At 38.2% G+C, this 21078-nt stretch overlaps 1 protein-coding gene across 1 annotated transcript; it reads right to left on the minus strand.

Moving 5' to 3' along the window:
* Positions 1-18733: 18733 nt before the first annotated feature.
* On the minus strand, positions 18734-20083 carry LOC120142362 (probable membrane-associated kinase regulator 3). The gene has a single exon (XM_039157069.1). The coding sequence runs from the start codon at positions 19821-19823 to the stop codon at positions 18927-18929; it is 897 nt and encodes a 298-aa protein (XP_039013000.1). The 5' UTR covers positions 19824-20083; the 3' UTR covers positions 18734-18926.
* Positions 20084-21078: the final 995 nt, after the last annotated feature.

Here is a 21078-nt window from a genome sequence, read left to right on the forward strand (position 1 = left end):
AGCCGATTACAGAAACATCCTCATTGAAATTATCTTGGACTGGCCATCGTCGACAAGATCATCGATATCGGAATCGTTATTCGTTAGTCAAGATTCCGATGAGTCTCCGACGCCTGCGATATCCGTCTGCATTGCGCGGCTAATCCTCGTCCTACTCTGCAAACTCGACAGCAAGTCAAACCATTGCAAACTACTTATGAATTATGTCGAGAACTTATATCGTGGAATACAGAGCATAAAATATGTTTATATATATTAATCAACTTAAGAGTTAAAGGATTTGTTGTCCAAGCATATGGCTGTTGAAGGACAGAATGTTGAAGTGGTAGATATGCCTGATAAAGCCGGATCATTTTTTAATAAACATGGTTGATGCTGACGGCAACACAACTTTGCATATAGGAGCTTGAAAAGGTCGGGTTCAGGTAATGAGGGATTGAACTTCTAGTAATTGTTATTAGGTGATTATGAACCATATCAAGGCTTCCAAAATTCGAAGTATCAGTACGTCTTTAATGATTATCAGACCTCGGCCATTGCCTACGCAATATACGTCTTGAAGACACCAAATTTTATCTTTTGATATTATATAATATATTTACATTATAACTTATATTATATAATATGCTTTATTACATGTGGTGCACACACTTACACATTTATTTTGTTTACATTTGTCTCAGGACCCAAATGCAAAAAAACGAATCCCGACAATGAACCAAGTGACCTAGCTGCCCAACATCACATGCAACCCATATGGATTAGGGTTTGTGTGAAACCCTAGTTGTCTCTTCCCTCGTCTCACCCCAGCGCCGCAATGCCTAGTCAAGGAGCCCTCACACCAGTCGCCGTTATTCACGCAACCATGGCCGTTTTTCACGGCAACACTTCAACAACCCGAATCCTCCGGCGCAAGGAAGGCTCATCCACCACAAGAGAGACCAAAAGCATTAGAACTCTAGTGTAAATAGGACTCTAAATACAAGTAAATGCTAGGCTATAAATAAGTGTAATCGAACTCCTTGTAACAGAGGATTGATGTACATGAAATACCCAGAAATTTGAGAGAATCTACACGATTACTAGAGGCAAGCATCACACACAAACACGCATACTAGAGAAAACCGAAGCATTGAGAGCACTTGTAAAGCATTTCGAAGAATAATAAGAAGAGGTATATTTTTGTTTTTACCTTTCGTTTCGGTGGGCCTTCATTGCATGTGTACGATTTTGTTCTGATTGAAACCCAAAAGAATCGAACCCCAACAGAGCTTTCGACTGAGGACAAAAGGGTTGTGTTTTTTTCGAAATATTTTTTCGATCTACACCCCGGGAGGCCCTTTTTTAAAAGAAACCCATTTGATTTTCTAAGAAAAGGGAGGAAAAGCTTTTGAAAAAAAAATTGTCGCCAATCAACGGCGGCGACGAGGCAACAACTGGCGATTTGTGGGTTCATTAAGAACTCAGGAGGTGGCGTGTTCATCCTTTGATGATCAAATGAGAGAATGAAGCTATATGGAGGGCACTCGGTTTCAAATGAAAAGAAATGAGAAATTAAACCAAATCATTGGCTTAAATGTGCGACCCGTGAAGCCAACTGACCCGACCCGTTGCACAATGGATCCGCGTGTTTTCACGCAAAATTAGGTTAAATCCCATTCTGGTCCCCGTGAGTTTTAAAAGACATTTTCGTCCTAAATCGAATATAATCCTCAATTTTCTTTGCAAATTTATCCCTTAATTTTGCTTCTGTTCTAATTTAATCCCTACTATTATTATATATTATATTTTCATTATTATTACATTTTTCCCTTATATATATATATATATATATTATATACATCATTCTTATTTTATTATATATATATTTATAGTTATTATTATTACTATTATTATTTTTAACGTATATATATATATATATATATATATATATATTATTTATTATTATTATATATATATTCTTTCTATTTGTTTCATTTACTTTATTTATTTTTTTTCCTTTGTTTTTTGTTTATTTGATATATGTTTTGTTTTTATTTCTTTGTTTCTATATAATTTTCATTCCTTTGTTTTTATGTTTGCTTTTTCTTTATTACTATTCACGCGTATATATATATATATTTATTTATTTATTTATTATATGTTTTTTTTGTTTTTTTCCTTTATTTCTTTTCTTTTATTTATCCTATTTATCATTAGTTTATTTTTATTGTCCATTCTTATTTGTATCATTGGTTTTGTAGTTGTTTTTATTTTATTTATTTTCATCACTCCAAATCTAATGTTTTTTTCTTAAGGCTCTTCATTCAAATTTATTAGAGGTAAGTAATTGTGAATCGATATTTTACCCTTTTGTTTAAATCTATAACTTTCTTAATTAAAGACAACTGGAAATTACGTGGTACCGAAAGGGCAGTTCAAGGGTGCTAACCCTTCCTTGACTGTAACTGACTCCCGAATTCGACATATCACTGGTAAGACGTAGATCTGGTAAGAAATAAGGTATTTGGTCAACCCATTTTGTTTAAAGTAAATGATCGGTGGCGTCTCCTAACCCATTAAATCCAAGTCGAAGCCCAATTCTGGGTCCAACCGAAAGACGGTTCCGACAGCTTGGCGACTCCGCTGGGGACACAGGTAAGTGAGTCAGGCTAAGGTAATTTCCAGTTGTCTTTTTAACGAAAAGGGTAAGTTTGAATTTTAAGGTAACATTTTGATCCTTATTGCTTATCTTTGATTATATTTTGAGTAAATAGTTGTACTAACCGTTTCTAATGATTTCAGCCTTCCAAACTCGTTTGTTCCTTTAAGGCTCTATACTCAAGCTCCAAACCCTATTTTAAGTGGGGGTAAAAGCGACGTCTTCGTGTGAATTTATTCACCGTACGGGCATAAAGGAATGTGTCCTCTCGAGTTTAACTTAGTCCACGCAAGCCTGTGATGGGTTTAGGACTAAGGGTCTGGCAAGCCCAAGGGGACACCGGCAAGGAGAACTCGGGTACTGTTTTTTTTAGAACCTAAATCGGGAGACTATGGAGAATTAGAGCCTACCCCAAAACCACATTCCAAAACCTATGATATTTTTACCCTAACCATGTCTTTTTGGTTTTTCCCTCTCATCATTTTTATTTATTTATTTATTTTTATTTTACTAACTTTTTTCCTTTGTGTTTGTTTTTTTAGCATTTGCATCATAACAAGAGGCTATTGATCCATAAAAAACGTTTGTTACACACAAAATAATCTAAATTAATGGACAAAGGTGTTGTAATACAAGAGATTGAAAACGACGAGGCACGACTATGGTCCGAGAAGACTCAGAAAGAGAAGGGAGACAGTTTTCAGGGGAACTATGTGTCAGAGCTGGTTAGCTATGCCCCTGTCAGCCTGAAACAGAACAATGTCCAAGAGCTGTGGAATATTTGGGACAGTTAGAAGAATGACAGAAAGCAGAAGTTCAGCCAACGATATAGTGACATTGCCCTCTTACTTCATGTCAAGATTGATGAGCCTCTGCTCTGAACATTGATTCAATTTAGGAACCCAGGATATAGTTGCTTCACCTTTAACCAGGAGGACATGGTGCCCACTATCGAAGAGTATACTACACTACTGCATTGCGAAAGCATCAGATAGAGAGAGCATATATCAAACACATTAAGAGTCAGCCTTTCAAGAACGGACTGGCCAAGATTGCAGGAGTTGATGAAAAATGGGTAATTGATCAACTCTGACACAAAGGTAGCGGGGAAGGAATCGAGTGGATCTATATAAGGCAACTAATGAAGAACCACCCTGATGAATGGAAGACTATAGACCTTTTTGCACTAGGTATGTACGGTTTGTTTATCTTTTCGAAGACTTTGGGGTACATCGACGCAGCTGTGGTGGAACTATTTGAACAACTTCCAATGCGAGTCAACCCAGCACCAGCCATCTTAGTCGAGACCTTTCGGTCTCTTAATCATTGCAGAAGAGCTGGTGGAGGGAGGTTTATTGGGTGTGTTCAGCTCTTTTAAGTCTGGATTCACAGCCACTTCTGGAAGACTAACGGGGTTACCTACCGTCGATTTAGCACCACCTATTCACCTTTGGGAGAGTTCATCACAATGAAATGACATGAAAGTGCTTCAAAGGAAAAGTGCATGAAAGTCTTTACACATCTTCAGGATCGGGATATTACCTGGAGAGCCCCCTAGTTGTTCCTCGGTGACGTTCTCTTCCGGTGTGGGGATTCTGATACTATGACCTTACTCGGACTTTGGGGTGTAGTTGGGTATGCTCCGTTGTTGGCACTTAGACAATATGGGGCACGTCAGTTTATCCCAGCAACATGTGGACTAGCTAGAACAGAGTTTGTGTATCACGGTGACAGTTATAAGAAGATGATCAAGGAAGCAGCCAATTTATGGAAGAAAGTATTCCGGATGGATGTTGTAGCTGCCAGAGACATTCTTACTCTGGATTATGTAGAGTGACGAAGATTGTGGAAAAATGACAACATCCTGGTGCCAGACTGTGAAGACACCCGGACCATGGAGGAACATCTCAGGCATATCCCTTCTGAACTTGAGATAGCCAAGACAGAGAACAATGAGCTGAAGCAGAGGGTAAAGGAACTTGAAGATGAACGTTATCAGTGGAAACTAGATGCCAACTCTCAGAAAGATAGAGCAGACAAACTGGAAAGAGAACATAAAAGAGTCCATTTTGAGCTCGAAGACTTGAGAAAGGGGTATCAAGATAAAGTCAAGGATAACTCCAAGTTGAAAGTAACCTCTGAATACTGGAAAGAAAAAGCTCACAGTCTGAAAAAGAAGTTCGAGGGGCCGGATGAAAGAGAACAGTTAAAGACTGCTCAAAGGCGCTTAGCAGACAGTCAACATCAGAATCAATGCTTGAGAATCCAGGAGGATGATCTAGAGAAGCAACATGAAAAGGATGACAAGACAATAGCTGAGTTAGAAGCTATTGTAGATGGGTTCAAGAAACAAGCGAATGAGCTTCAGATAGTGCCTTTCGACGAAGGTTTACAGTGGCATTTCCGTTGGGAGCAAGCACAACAAAGAGTAAAGGCTAGAGACGCAGTCATCCGATATTTTTTGGATCAAGTACAGAAGGTAACCCGTCATCTACACGGCCTAGCACGGGAAGCTGGAGTGGTTCGACAAGGCATTCAACCAGTGAAAGATGAAGGCAGAAGACTTTTCAATCTACTAGAAGATGTTCGGGGTCTAGAGGATTTAGTCTGGATGTACCTTTAATTTGTTTTTATGTTTCTTAAAAGATAAAACATTTTTGTCTGAATAAGGATTATTTATAATAATGGGCACTTTTATGGATCAATGCCTCTAAATTGCATACATCATACATTGCATTCCTTGCATTTTAAATTTCATGTTTATTTTTATATTTTCCATGTTTTTACATTCGTATTAACTAACAGAACATGTCTCAGACACCAAGCTTACCTCCACAAGCTCAATACATGTATCAACCTCACAATACTCGAGCAAAGAAGAGACAAATGAAAGCTAGAATCAAGAAGATTGAGGAGAACATGACAAAGTTGTAGAAAGAATTGGAGGACATAATGGCTCAGAATAGTCAAAATACCATGGAGTCCATCAAGAAAAACCAGTAGTCCTTAGTCGACCAAATTGTGGCTAAGTTGTCTGGTTTACAACAACAGGCAAGTGCACCCGGAGTAGGTGTATCTGAGGGGATAACCATACCACCGACCCCACAAGTGGTTGTCTCTAGGTGTATCTGAGGGGATAACCATACCACCGACCCCACAAGTGGTTGTCTCATCCGGGATCTTACCCAGACTGTAAGGTGACTCATATGCCACCAAAGGGAAAGCTGTATCGGTTGCAAATTTACAGACTTCTGTAGCAAATCCTGACAGTCATCCGGACAACTGCCCTATCCCAGATTTTGACGATGGGGATAAGGAAAATAAGATGGAATAGAAGATCAGGATGTTAGAATATCAAATGAAGATGGTCCAAGGGGACCATGATTATTATGGAGTGGACGCAATGGAGCTGAGCTTGGTTCCAGATTTGGTGTTTCCACCTAAGTTTAAAATTCCTGAGTTTGAGAAGTTCGACGGGAACAGCTGCCCTCCAGCCCATATCACTATGTTCTGTCGGAAGATGACATAATATGGGGAAATGACCAACTTCTAATCCACTGCTTCCAGGAGTGCCTGTTTCTGACAGTACGCACAGAGATGGAGGGATTTATCTGTGCAAGTTCATCCACCTTTGGATGAAAATGAAACTAGAAAACTGTTTGTAAAGACCTTGAAGACACCTTACTTCGGGCACCTGGTGGCAATTACATCGGGAACTTTCTCAGATCTAGTTATGGCTGGTGAGATAGTCGAGCTAGCTATAAAACAAGGAAAAATCGAGGGAGTGGACTCTAGTAAGAAGCCTCCCATGAAGAACAAAGAGCAAGAGATCAACAATGTCAACACCTACAACGCTAACAAAGGTGTTACGATCTCAAGTTCAAAAACCACTGCAGTTGTACCATCCGGTACTTCTAACCAAACTCAAAGAGAACCAAGGAATGAAAGGGAGAGGGAATAGTTCGATCACATTCCCATGACATACAAAGAGTTGCACCTACAACCCTCTATCTAAGATGGTTTGATGAAAACACCCACTTTAAATATCATAGTAGTGTGCAGGGGCATTCAATCAAAAATTGTTTCACATTCAAGAGGCTTGTACAACGAATGCGGAACAAGAACTAGATTCATTTCAACTCTGGAACACCGAACGTCATCCAGAATCCCTTGCCCAATCATCAGGAGACAAGAATCAACGCAGTCACCACCGAGAATGACAAGAGAATCAAAACCAATGTTTTAGAAGTTAAGGCTCCTTTGGCTTGGGTAAGAAGCCAAATGGTAAAGGTGGGGCTTCTTGTACCCCAATCACGTGCAACAAGGATTGAATATGGTAACCATTGCTGTTACCACAACGAAGAAGGGCATAAGGTGCAAGATTGCCTAGAATTCAAGTCATTAGTCCAGCTCATGATGGACAAGAAAGAGCTGAAGTTTTATGAAGAAATTCAGGATTCCCCGGAAGCAGACGTTTGCGCTACCAGAGAAACATCAGATAAAAGACTCGGTAGGGGTAGTCCTCTGATGATTACCCCTAAGGTAATGATGACAGCAACAACACCATCCAAGGTGGTAGTCAAGTACCTCAGCCTTTTCAATACAAGGAAAATCAGCAAGTGCCATGGAAGTACGAATGCCAGGTGAGTTCTTCCAAAGGAAGTGATAGCGAAGTGGGGCAAAGACCACTTGAGCCTTTTAAAGAAGATGTGTTGGCTATAAACGAACCTATAAAGGAGGAAAAAGCTAAATAATTCCTCAAATTCCTGAACCATAATGAGTACAGTGTTATAGAACATCTCCATAACTTGCCAACGTGCACCTCAATGTTGGCACTATTGCTAAACTCAGAGGCCCATTGAGAGGCACTGTTGAAAGTCCTAAATTAAACGTTCGTACCGTAGAACATACCAGTCAGCAAGATGGATCGACTGGTAAATAATATTCAAGCTGATAATCTCATCTCATTCTCAGATGATGAGATTTCATCCAGAGGAAGAGGTCGAACAAAGGTGTTACACATTACTACCTACTGTAAGAGGCATGCTTTACCAAGTATATTAATCGATAACGGCTTAGCCCTGAACGTAATGCCTTTAGTCACATTGAAAAGGCTGCCAATAGATACCTCACACATGAGAACATGTCAGAATATGGTCTGAGCATTTGATTGGACCAAGAGAGAGGTTATTGGCAAGATCGAGGTATTGTTGACCATCGGACCTGCCACCTATGATGTTGAGTTCCTAGTGATAGATATCATTTCGTCATATAACTGTCTTTTAGAAAGACCATGGATTTATCAAGCAGGTGCAGTACCGTCCACGCTGCACCAAAAGGTTAAATTTGTTATTGACGGGGCCTTAGTAATTATCAATGCTGAGGAAGATATTGTGGCAAGTGTAACCACGGAGGCCCCATACATTGAAGTAGACGAGGAAGTGGTAGAATGTTCATTCCATTCCTTGGAGTTTGTGAATGCCACATTCGTGGCAGAAGGAAAGAAGATTCCAAGACCCCGACTCTCCAAGTACACAAAGATGGTGATCAAGCAAACCCTGGGCTGAGGTGCTAAAACCGGAAAGGGGTTTAGGAAACAGCTGCAAGGAAGGATTAGTCCAGTCATTCCCATTTCAAAATTAGACTAGTTTGGACTCGGTTTTCAGCCCAGTTACCATGAAAAGAGGAAAGCAATTCCAGAAGAACCGAGAAAGAAGACTAGTCAGGTTAACTGGAGGTGAACTTCAATGGGAACACATGGTATTCCCTCCTCTTTACCATACATTCAAGTCAGGTGGTTATGTGTTTGAAACCACCCCATCCGATTTAGAAGAGGCTCTAGAAGATCTGAGCATCAATGTCGTGACCATAGAAGATGTTGACAACAAAGATAGATATGGGATATGCCCTTTACCACTTGGGTTCGTGCCTAGCAGCTGGTTGGTAGAAGAATTACATGTGGTTTACAATAATATTTCAGAGTAATATTCGAACTATCCCTATTTGCCTATACTCGAGGCAATGGGTGGTCTTTTGTAAGGGTGAATAAACATTTTGTTTAATTTCAATAAAAGATGATTTTTTTCCTCTTTCTATAGTAAACAAATTTTTTTTATTTCTTTTTGAATTCATTGTCTATCTTCTTCATTTCAGTACTTCATTTCCATTTTCTTTCGAATTTAATTCTTGAATGTTCCGTGTGGGATATTTTCCTCTCACACATACACGTTTCTCTCTTCCTTTAGGTCCCTAGATGACAATAATGTAGGCACTGATGATTCTGATCCGGAGGTGGATTTTGAATCGGCCATTTGTCTTGGGGAATTTGACGAATGCGACAATGAAGAGGAGTGCAACTTACCTACTGAATTCTTAAGAATGATAAAAAGAGAAGAGAAGCAAATACTACCACATGAGGAGGTGATTGAAATCTTGAATCTGGGCACTGAAGATGACAGAAAGGAGGCTAAAATTGGCACAACTCTCTCGGCTGAAGCAAGACAAAACCTGATAGTCTTACTTCAAAAGTACAGAGATGTGTTCGTCTGGTCGTACCAAGACATATCAGGGTTAGACACAGATACGGTAGTCCACAAACTGCCGATCAAACCAGAATGTAAACCCGTACATTAAAAGCTAAGAAAAATGCGACCAAAAATGCTCCTTAAGATCAAAGAAGAGGTCAAGAAGCAATTTGATGTCGGTTTTCTTCGAGTGACCAAGTATACGGAGTGGGGTGACCAACATAGTGCTTGCTCTGAAGAAAGACGGGAAGGTTCGTATGTGCGTCGATTATCGGGACATTAACAAGGTGAGCCCTAAAGATAACTTTCATCTGCCTCACATTGACACGTTGGTAGACAATACAGCCGGGAACGCTTTCTTTTCATTCATGGATGGATTTTTGGGATATAATCAGATCAAAATGCATCCTGAAGACATGAAGAATACCACATTCGGCACAATGTGGGGAACTTGCTGCTACAAAGTGATGGCCTTTGGATTAAAGAATGGTGGTGCAACATATCAGAGAGCTATGGTGACTTTGTTCCATGACATGATGCACAAAGAAATTAAGGTTTATGTCGACGACATGATTGTCAAGGCACAAACCGATAATGAACACGTCGAGAACCTGAGAAAGCTCTTCCAGAGATTGAGGAAGTTTCATCTACGATTGAACCCTAGCAAGTGTACCTTCGGGGTAACATCCGGAAAACTATTAGGCTTCGTAGTCAGCAGGAAAAGCATCGAGGTTGATCTTGATAAAGTTAAGGCTATCCAAAATCTGTCTCCCCCATGAACACAGAAGGAGGTTCGAGGTTTTCTGGGTAGATTGAATTACACAGCATGATTCATATCTCAGTTAACCGACAAGTGCGATCCAATCTTTCGTCTTCTCAGAAAGAACAACTCTGGAGCCTCGGATGAAAACTGTCATATTGCATTCGAAAAAGTAAAGGAATATTTGTCTCGTACTATTGTCCTGATGTCCCTTATCCCAGGCAAACCTATGTTCTTGTATCTATCCATATTTGAGATCTCAATGGGGTGTGTCCTGGGTCAACATGATAAATTTGGAAGAAATGAAAGAGTCATATACTATCCGAGCAAGAAGTTCACCGATTGCGAGGTCAGATATCCTCCTATCGAGAAGGTCCATTGTGCTCTAGTTTGGGCTACAAAAAGACTCCAATAATATATGTTGTATCATACCACTTGGTTTATCTCCAAGTTAGATCCTTTAAAGTACATGATGGGTGTACATGCTCTATCTGGAATGTTAGCCCGATGGCAGATGCTCTTGTTTGAATTTGACATCGAGTACGTAGCCAAAAAACAATCAAAGGAAGTGTCATATCGGAGTTCTTGGCAAGTAGAACCGATGAGAATTATGAACCATTGGACTTTGATTTCCCAGACAAAGACTTGATGGTTATATCATTAGAAGAAACAAGTACTACAACAGGCAATTCCTGGAGAATATATTTCGATGGGGCATCAAATACATTAGGTTATGGCATCGGGGCAATCCTGATCTCTCCAGAAGGGAATCACTACACATTTACCAGTAGACTGAACTTCGGTTGCACCAATAACATGGCAAAGTATGAAGCCTGTGTCTTGGGACTTCGAGCTGTATTGGGGTAAAACATAAAGATTTTGCGGATATACAAAGATTCAGCACTAGTAATCTATCAGCTCTGTGGAGAATGGGAAGCCAAGGATACAAAGCTGATGGAATATTGGAAGCTAATACTAGATCTGCTCGAAGAATTCGATGAAGTCACCTTCCACTACGTGTCTAGTGAAGAAAATCAAATGGCTGACGCTTTAGCTACCTTGGCTGTCGCATTCAAGGCTAGAAGGGATTTTGAATGATACCAATTGACATGCAGTCATATGAGTACCTGACTCATTGCTACCAAATTGAAGAAGTGAAAGACACTAAGCCTTGGTACCACAACATTCTACAGTGGAAGGATGGCAGTTGGATACGTCCTTGACGGGGAGGTCTTGTACAAGAAAGGCCATAATCAAGTCCTGTTAAGGTGCGTCGATGCTGAAGAGACAAAAATGATAGTGGAGGAAATACATGACGGAGTTTGTGGAGCACATGCAAATGGGCATATGATGTCAAGACAAATAATGAGATGCGGTATTTTTGGTCCACACTAGAAATTGATTGCATCAACTACACTAGAAGATGTCATAAATGTCAAATTTATGGAGATAAAATCAATGTTCCACCTCATCCACTTCATGTAATGACGTCACCATGGCCTTTCTCTGTGTGGGGCATGGATATTATCAGGAAAATCCATCCGAAGGCTTCAGATGGTCACTGATTCATTCTTGTAGCCATCAATTACTTCACAAAATGGGTAGAAGTTGCATCGTATGCCAGTGTTACTCAGTCCACAATTTGCAAGTTTTAGAAAAAAAATATCATATGTCGGTATAGTCTACCTGAAAGGATCATTACCGATAATGCTACAAACTTGAACAACAAGATAATGAATGTTGCTTATGAACAGTTCAACATAAAGAATCACGATTATACTTCTTACAGACCAAATATGAACGGAGTAGTAGAAGTAGCAAACAAAAACATTAAGAAGATAGCGAAGAAAACAACTGAAACTTACAAAGACTGGCATGAGAAGTTGTCTTTTGCTTTGTTCGCTTATCGAACCTCGGTACGAACCTCGACTGGGGCAACTCCATTTTCACTAGCTTATGGAATGGAAGCAGTGCTGCCCATTGAAGTATATATTTTGTCACTCCGGGTCTTGACAGAAGTCAAATTAGATGATACAGAATGGGTGCAATCTAGATATGATCAGCTTAATCTGATAGATTAAAAGAGATTGAAAGTCATTCACCATGGTCAAATCTATCAGAAATGAATGATTCGAGCACATGACAAGAATGTGAGCCCGAGAATGTTCCGCGAAGGAGATCTGGTGCTAAAGAGAATTTGGCCAGTCCAGAAAGACTTCCGATGAAAATGGACGCCAAATTGGGAAGGACCTTATGTCGTGAAAAAGGTCTTTTCCAGAGGAGCCTTTGTCCTGGCCGAAATGGACGGACATGAACTGCCAATCCCATCAATTCAGATGCAGTCAAGAAATACTTCGCCTATGATGAAAACCCGAAAGGGCGTCCTAAGTCGAAGAAGAAAAAGAAAAAATAAAAAAGAGAAAAACGTTTAGGGTGAAAATTCGAAAGGGCACCCTAAATTGAAAAAAGAACAAAAAGAGAAAAAAGAAAAAAAAGAAAAAAAAAAAGAGAAAAGAAAAATAAGGTGGGTTCAAGATGAAAAACCGCAAAGGGCATTTTGCAACCAAGGATGGGTCCAAGTTGAAAACTCGAAAGGACGATTTGGATAATTCAAGAAATCAAGACAGTGGAAACATCCCGACATCTGAATCTTTTACAGACTCAACGAGTCGGAGAAATGTTGCACTCTCCAGAACGTTGTCGCATTTTCAAAGATCCATTGGCAAAGGTTGTGTTCAAAGTCACCTAACGGCTTTTCAGCTCAAAAGTGCCCACATTATCGAGATCTAAGATATTCATTTCATACTTCATCATGTATTCATTTTCTAGAATGTTTGTCATGTATTGTTTGTTTTTTCCCTTATAAATAAATATAAATTTTTCTCCAAATTAGTTCCTTTTGAGCATCTTGGATTGAACTTAAACTTAATAATTTATTTACTTATGCAAAAGATAATCGCATATTAATGTACAAAGATTCATTGAAAATTACAGGTACTCGGAAGCCGATCAAGGCTCAGGCACATACTTGAGATGGTCGAGAAAGCATTTCCCAAATCAAGAAACAAAGAACATTATATTTACACATTTGAAGAATTCAAGATCGGAAATCAGAACTTCCAGATTCCAAAATCAAGAGTCAACACGACAGGCAACCGGAGATCGAGATTTCTCTCCAAAAGCCCAGAATAACATATGTTGCATATGCATTTTAGGCATGCCTAAGAACATTGCATCTATAGCATCGCATATATGAATATCTTTACAGGTTTTATCTAGAGCCAATTTCAACTTCGCAGCGAAGGATATTGGACTCAAAACGACACAATTTGCTCGAGAGTAGATTTCAACTTCATGACGAAAGTTATCTAACTCAAATCCAAACTTTACAACGAATGAGTCACCCACGGTTTCAACTTCACGATGAAGGGAATCGTTTCCACCCGCAACATACAATACTTGGATTTCAACTTCACGACGAAGGATATTCAAGTCAAGGCTCAACTTCACGACGAAGGTGCCATCCGCAATTTCAACTCCACGACGGAGGATATCGTACCTACACATCCATGATTTCAACTCCACGATGGAGGATATTGTGCCATTTGAGGCTCAACTTCACGACGAAGGGGCTTCCCAGTTTCATAGCCCATTTCAACTTCACAGTGAAGGATATTGGACTCAAGACAACACAAGCTCAACTTCACAGTGAAGGCGCGACTGAATGTCAACAAACAACTTTTTCAGTTTCATTCAGAGCCAATTTCAACTTCACAGTGAAGGATATTGGACTCAAGACAACACAAGCTCAACTTCACAACGAAGGGGCGACTGATTTTCAACAAACAACTTTTCAGCTTCATTCAGAGTCAATTTCAACTTCACAACGAAGGATATTGGACTCGAGATAACACAAGCTCAACTTCACAGCAAAGAGGCGGTTGGCTGTCAACAAACAATTTCCCAATTCCTGAGCCAATTTCAACTTCACGAAAGAGGATATTGGACTTGGAGCAATACAAGTTACTTGAATTTCAACTTCACGACGAAGGATATCCAATTATCAGGCTTAACTTCACGATGAAGGGGCCACTCGTGGTTTCAACTTCACAACGAAGAGAATCATGCATACAAGCAACATCCATCTCTAGATTGGATTTCAACTTCACGACGAAGGATATCCAACTCAAAGGAGTGTCTGTCAACAAACTTTCCAGTTTCAGAGTCGATTTCAACTTCACGACGAAGGATATTGGCCTCGAAACAACGCAACCAACATTGAATTTCAACTTCACGACGAATGATATTCAATTCCAAGGCTCAACTTCATGACGAAAGGTCCCTATACGATTCCAACTTCACAAACAGATTGACCTAACTTCACGACAAAGGAGTCATCTGTAACACAACAACACCAAGGTCTTCAGGTCAAGTTTCAGCTTCAAGACGAAGTACCTTGAGCCGGAAGACGATCCAGGAGCTACTTTCTAATACTTTGAGTTCGATTTTGACTTCACGACGAAGGACTTCATGCTCAGAAGTTTCTTTCAGTTTCGACTAAACCTCACGACGAGGGAGTCATTTCATGATTTAAATTGACAAACCAATTTCAATATCGGATTTCAACTCTACGGTAGGGGATGTTCGATATAGATAAAATTTGTGTCTTGAAATCTTTGCTCCATTTTCGTTACACGATAATGAGAAAAGAGGGGCAGTTGAAGACACCAAATTTTGTCTTTTGATATTATATAATATATTTACATTATAACTTATATTATATAATATGCTTTATTACATGTGGTGCACACACTTACACATTTATTTTGTTTACATTTGTGTCAGTGCCTAAATGCAAAAAATCGAAGCTCGACAATGACCCAAATCCCGTGTGACCCAAGTGACCCAGCTGCCCAACATCACGTGCATCCCATATGGATTAGGGTTTTTGTGAAACCCTAGTTATCTCTTCCCTCGTCTCACCCCAGCGCCGCAATGCCCAGTCAAGGAGCCCTCACGCCAGTCGTCGTTCTTCACGCAACTATGGCCATTTTTCACGGCAACACTTCAACAACCTGAATCCTCCGACGCAAGAAAGGCTCGTCCACCACAAGAACAAACCACAAGAGAGACCAAAAGCATTAGAACTCTAGTGTAAATAGGACTTTAAATATAAGCAAATACTAGGCTATACATAAGTGTAATTGAACTCCTTGTAACAGAGGATTGATGTACACGAAATACCCATAAATTTGAGAGAATCTACACGATTACTAGAGGCAAGCATCACATACAAACACGCATACTAGAGAAAATCGAAGCATTGAGAGCACTTGTAAAGCATTTAGAATAATAATAAGAAGAGATATATTTTTATTTTTACCTTTCGTTTCAGTGGGCCTTCATTGCATGCGTACAATTTTGTTCTGATTGAAATCCAAAAGAATCGAACCCCAACAGAGCTTTCGGTCGAGGATAAAAGGGGTTGTGTTTTTTTCGAAATATTTTTTTGATCTACACCTCGGGAGGCCTTTTTTTTAAAAAAATAACCATTTGATTTTCTAAGAAAAGAGAGGAAAAGCTTTTGAAAAATCAAAAAAAATTACCACCGATGATCGGCGACGACGGGCGATTTATGGGTTCATTAAGAACCCAGGCGGTGGCATGTTTATCATTGGATGAACAAATGAGAGAATGAAGCTATATGGGGGCACTCGGTTTCAAATGAAAAGAAATGAGAAATTAAGCCAAATCATTGGCTTAAATGTACGACTCGTGAAGCCAACTGACCCGACCCGTTGCACAATGGATCCGCGTGTTTTCACGTAAAATTAGGTTAAATCCCATTCTGGTCCCCGTGAGTTTTAAAAGTGCATTTTCGTCCTAAATCGAATATAATCCTCAATTTTCTTTACAAATTTATCCCTTAATTTTGCTTCTGTTCTAATTTAATCCCTACTATTATTATATATTATATTTCATTATTATTACATTTTTTATTCCTTTATATATATTATATATACGTCATTCTTATTTTATTATATATATATTTATAGCTATTATTATTTCTATTATTACTATTATTATTTTTAACGTATATACATACATACATATATATATATATATATATATTATACGTATATTCTTTCTATTTATTTCGTTTACTTTATTTTTTTTTATTGTGTTTACTTTTTTTCCTTTGTTTTTTATTTATTTGATATATGTTTTATTTTTATTTCTTTGTTTCTATATAATTTTCATTCCTTTTTTTATATGTTTGCTTTTTTCTTTATCACTATTCACGCGTGTATATATATATATATACATATATATTTATTTAGTATTTTTTTTTTCTTTTATTTATCCTATTTATCATTAGTTTATTTTTATTGTTCATTCTTATTTATATCATTGGTTTTGTAGTTGTTTTTTATTTTATTTATTTTCATCACTCTAAATCTAACGTTTTCTTCTTAAGGGTCTTCATTCAAATTTATCAGAGGTAAGTAATTGTGGATCGATATGTTACCCTTTAGTTTAAATCTACAACTTTCTTAATTAAAGACAACTGGAAATTACGTAGTACCGAAAGGACAGTTCAAGGGTGTTAACCCTTCCTTAACTGTAACCGACTCCCAAATCCGACATATCACTGGTAAGACGCAGATCTGGTAAGTAATAAGGTATACGGTCAACTCATTTTGTTTAAAGTAAATGATCAGTGGCGGCTCCTAACCCATTAAATCCAAATCGAAACTCAATTTCGGGTCCAACCGAAAGACGGTTCCGACACGTCTGACACAGAGATTCTAAACAACGAGCACAAGAAACTCTATGCGGTTTGAGCTCTAATGCCCTAGAAACTCTTTATCTCACGTTTATAGATTTGACTAACCGTAGCAGAAGCTTAGCAAATTGCAGGTTGAGCTAATTGCAGATTGCAAAATAGCAGAGAATATGTAGACATTTCATTTTTGTAGTTCGATTGATCAAGAAATCATTCAATGATTTGGCTTGATTGCCAAGATTATCCATCAACATTGTCATATTTAACTTACTGATCTCTTTTTATCTCAAAATTATTGAAATATCTATCTATATCTCTTTCAATTGTGCTTTTCCCATGTCACATGCACAAGATTCTCAGTGTCATACAGTTCCTTTTCCTCTTCTTGCAACACAACAAAGGAAGAGTGCCAGTGAGTATTGCAATAATTCTCTCACACAGTTTCCTTCTTGTCTGGCATCTTGAAATACTTGACATGGATAGGCTAACCCTTTTTAGATTTTACCACATCGTAGATGAAATCTGTTTCTCCGTGCTTACCGTGCCCTGTGTCCCCGGTTTTCTGTAATGTCTTCGATATTTCTTCATATAACTTATAATTTGTAGGTTAGTTCAAATGGTTCCATAGGCCAATCATTGAAGAGGAAAGCTGTAAACTTTTTGTACTCTGGTAATGTTGAATACTATGGCTTCATTTGAGTGAGGGCACCAGTACTTGACCATGATAGTGATAGATTCTACCTGCTAGTTGGACATTTAATACCTAGTACATCTTTTCATGTCTCTCCCATATAAACTCTTGTTATCTGACTTCTTCCGGTGGCAGCGCCATCAACATTCGTACAAAGTCCACGAGTTCATAGGTTGTCAACATGTATTTTGCTGTGTTATGCTTGTATTTTTGGGGTCTTTTGTCTCCAATTAGTGCTGAATGCAATGAACCTTTCTTTCTATGGTTGTTCTTTCGTTCTCTTCTTGTCGATAATCGAGACCGTAGCGAAGACGACGCTGTAAAGGGGATGGACCTACGCACCCGGTTAATGTTTTCTTATTTTCCAGGTAATTAAGAAGAGTAAAAAGATTGTAGCTGAAGTTGTTTTGCAGAATGTTTTGCTTAAATTTAGAAATTGTCTTGAGGAAATAATATCGATGCCTTGAACCTATCCTGACATTTCTCACATGCTTTTCATTTGGTGGCATGGTCCCATCAATGCCTATTAGGGGCACGCAATTCCTTTTCTTGATTGCTTAAGGCCATTATACCATGAATGATTGGATATATTATTGTTTCTTTAATGAAGTAAAAATGAGCAGCAACCTTATTAGCTCAATAAGCAACAAGTAAAAGCAACACAAACTTATTATTGCAGTGGTAGCATTTAGGGTGTTGTTTTAGGGTTTTAAACTACCCTATTTATTACTTGTTACTGAAATAATACTGCTACAGAAAACGTTGTTAGCATTGACTAGCCTGTAATATTAAAGTAATGGAGGGAATTGAACTATTTATTGGACTGTGGTACAAGCTACGGTCTGAGAAGCAAATTCGTCTGAATTAGTGTAATCTCAAAAATAAACATTATCCCTTCACAAATTAACAGTCTTTCAAATTTCATACGTCCGAAGTGAGGAAGTGGAATCCACTTGTACTGCGCACTTGGACAAAGAATTTTGTATATTTAAATAGGAAGAGGGACTACCCTTCTATGAGAGTTGTAGAGGGATAAAATTATCAATCGATAACTATGCACTTCAAGCACTCGGGTAACCCACTAAAATAACCCCTTAATATTTGCATAACTAAAACTTATGAGTATATTTTTAAGTTGAATTTTACTTGTGTTTCAAGATGTTTCATTTCATTGTTATAACACAGTTAGGTGATATGGATCATTGTCAAAATGTGAAAAGGTGCTGTACGGAAACCGGGAATTCTTAGTAAAGAGAATGTCTTGTCCCAGTTGAAGCAATTATATAATCTTGAGCAAGAGCAAAATGCAATACAGTCGGGATGTGGGGTTGGATTATTTTATTTTTGAAATTTGAATAAAGAACTTCCATGGAAGATTCTCCAAAACCATTTTTGTTTTTCATTTTATTACTTGAACAAATGACGGGTTTTCAAACATGTTTCTAAATACCACACTCCATTGAAACGGCACTCACTTTGAAGAATGTAACAGGAACAGGATTTTCTCATGTTGGATTTGCAGCTCAAATGCTGCAAAGTTCTGATCTTTCTTGGTCCCCACAAACAGATATCTTTGGGCAAACCCCAAGTTTCTGAGACTGTTTACAGTGAGCAATGGCTCCTTCAATTGAACCTTCAATCTCTGAATTGGCACTGTTGCTTCTTTTCAGCAACTGCAGATCACAGACTCCACTTGAACTGAATGAAAAAGATGTTGAAGAAGAAGAAGATGTTGATGAAGATGAAGACTTTGTTGCAGAATGCCTCTGAATTACACCAGAAAAAGACCTCCTGTGGCTATCTGCAACATCCTCAGCTAATAGGTTCTTCTTTGCCATTTTCATGTACTTTCTGTTGGTGTCTAAACCATTTTCTGTTGCAGCTTTGGCACAAGATTCATCTGAACAACCAGATTTGGTAAACAAAGACTTGAGATACTCTCTTGATGCCTTGAGCTTCTGTGTTATCAAAGATTGTTTCATCTTCTTCATCTTATTAGACCAGGACTTGTTTGAATCATTGCCTCTAAAGCCATTCATTTCAGTTGACCATTCAAAGAAATAGTCTTCTGGGTTGAGTTCACTGCTCAATCTACATGATTCCAATGGAACACTCCCATTTGTTGAACCAATTGCATGAGTTTCTGAACTTTGAAGGAGTTTCTGAACCATTTGCAACCGAGGTGGGAGGTGGAGAGGGAGGAGTTTCCCCTTGTAGAAAAGCTCATCAGCAGGTGAAGTTGTTGAGATAATATCTCCATTGCAATCAACACCACACATTTGGAACTCAAACTCTCTGCTTTGAGGTGGGGAGCTTATGGAGCAACACAAGAACTTGGAGGAGGAGGAAGATGAACTTACCTCCATGTCTATGTACTCTTCATCTGCATCATTGTTGAATGAAGCTTGGGTTATGGCCATGGCTTTGAACTCTCTTGTGAGATGGGAAAGAAAGGAGAGAGCTTTGGTGAGGAAAGAGAGGACCAAAGGGGCATCCTTTAAAGTAAGGAAGGAGCCAAGTTAAAACAAATAAAAATCATAAGGATTTGTCAGGATCTTTTCCAGTTTTCCCACACACCTTTTCTCCATTGTATAGTAATATCTTGAATGCTTCCAAACAATAAAAGGGCTCAGATACTGTATTTTTTTCTTTCAATTTATCCCTTCAAATCTGCATCCAAAAATTTATGTGGCTCGCATACAGTACTCTTATATATATATATATATAATTCTATTTCATCATTTACCTCATACCCTTTACAAAATGTGAATTATAACCATTTCATTTGTCCTCTTTTGACTCACAAATATTATAACTAAAAAGCTTGAGGTTAGCTTAGAAGCCTCTTATTGAAAACCTTAAATGCCATGATGGAGTTAAGTTCTAATTTTGAGAGAGAAAGGTATCTAAGTTTAAAACAATATAGTTTTGTAAATATTTAATCTAAAAAAGCGAAGTAGGCAAATCTAACTCTATTAAGTTTAAACTGATAAAAACTTAAAATGCTATTAGAATAAAAATTTTGGGAGGACAAGAACCCCTCCGGCTCTCTCTCTATATATTCATGCATGCAACTCCATATTCTTTCGGCATAATGTCAAAAAAAAAACTCTAATATTTGATTAAATAATTATCTTAGTCTCTATTTTTTAGAGTATTTATCTTAACGTTTCATTCTAACAAAAAAAAAATTATAATGTGTGACTAAAGTCGTTTTAGCCTTTATTCGTTTTTAGAGGATTTTACCCATAATATTTTATTTTAAGATAAGAAAAAAGTCCTTATCTTAAATGCCAACCGTTTGTTGACTAACATTTCCATCAAATGAGAAACCTTTTTGCTATTATGCCTATTTTTGTTTTCCTTAGGACACTTGAGTGTTGCCATGTTTGTATATACTGTGAACTAGAAATGTTGCTGTGCAGAAGGAAAGGAATCTTCCAAAACCAGAAAGAAGGTGAGAGGAGTACACTGTACCCTTTACTCCAAAACCTGGTCAACTTTTCAATTTAATAATGAATTACAGCCTCGAACAAAGAGGGATACTATTATATTATTATCTCCATTCCTCATTTCATTGATCAAATAATTCAGAGGAGAGGATTTTAAGTATATATATAAGTGTTTAAGAATTAATTAGGAATTTAAGTAACTTATTACCATTAGAATGAAATT

This window comes from Hibiscus syriacus, unplaced genomic scaffold, assembly GCF_006381635.1.
Source record: "Hibiscus syriacus cultivar Baekdansim isolate YM2019G1 unplaced genomic scaffold, ASM638163v2 tig00110828_pilon, whole genome shotgun sequence".
Lineage (NCBI taxonomy): Eukaryota > Viridiplantae > Streptophyta > Magnoliopsida > Malvales > Malvaceae > Hibiscus > Hibiscus syriacus.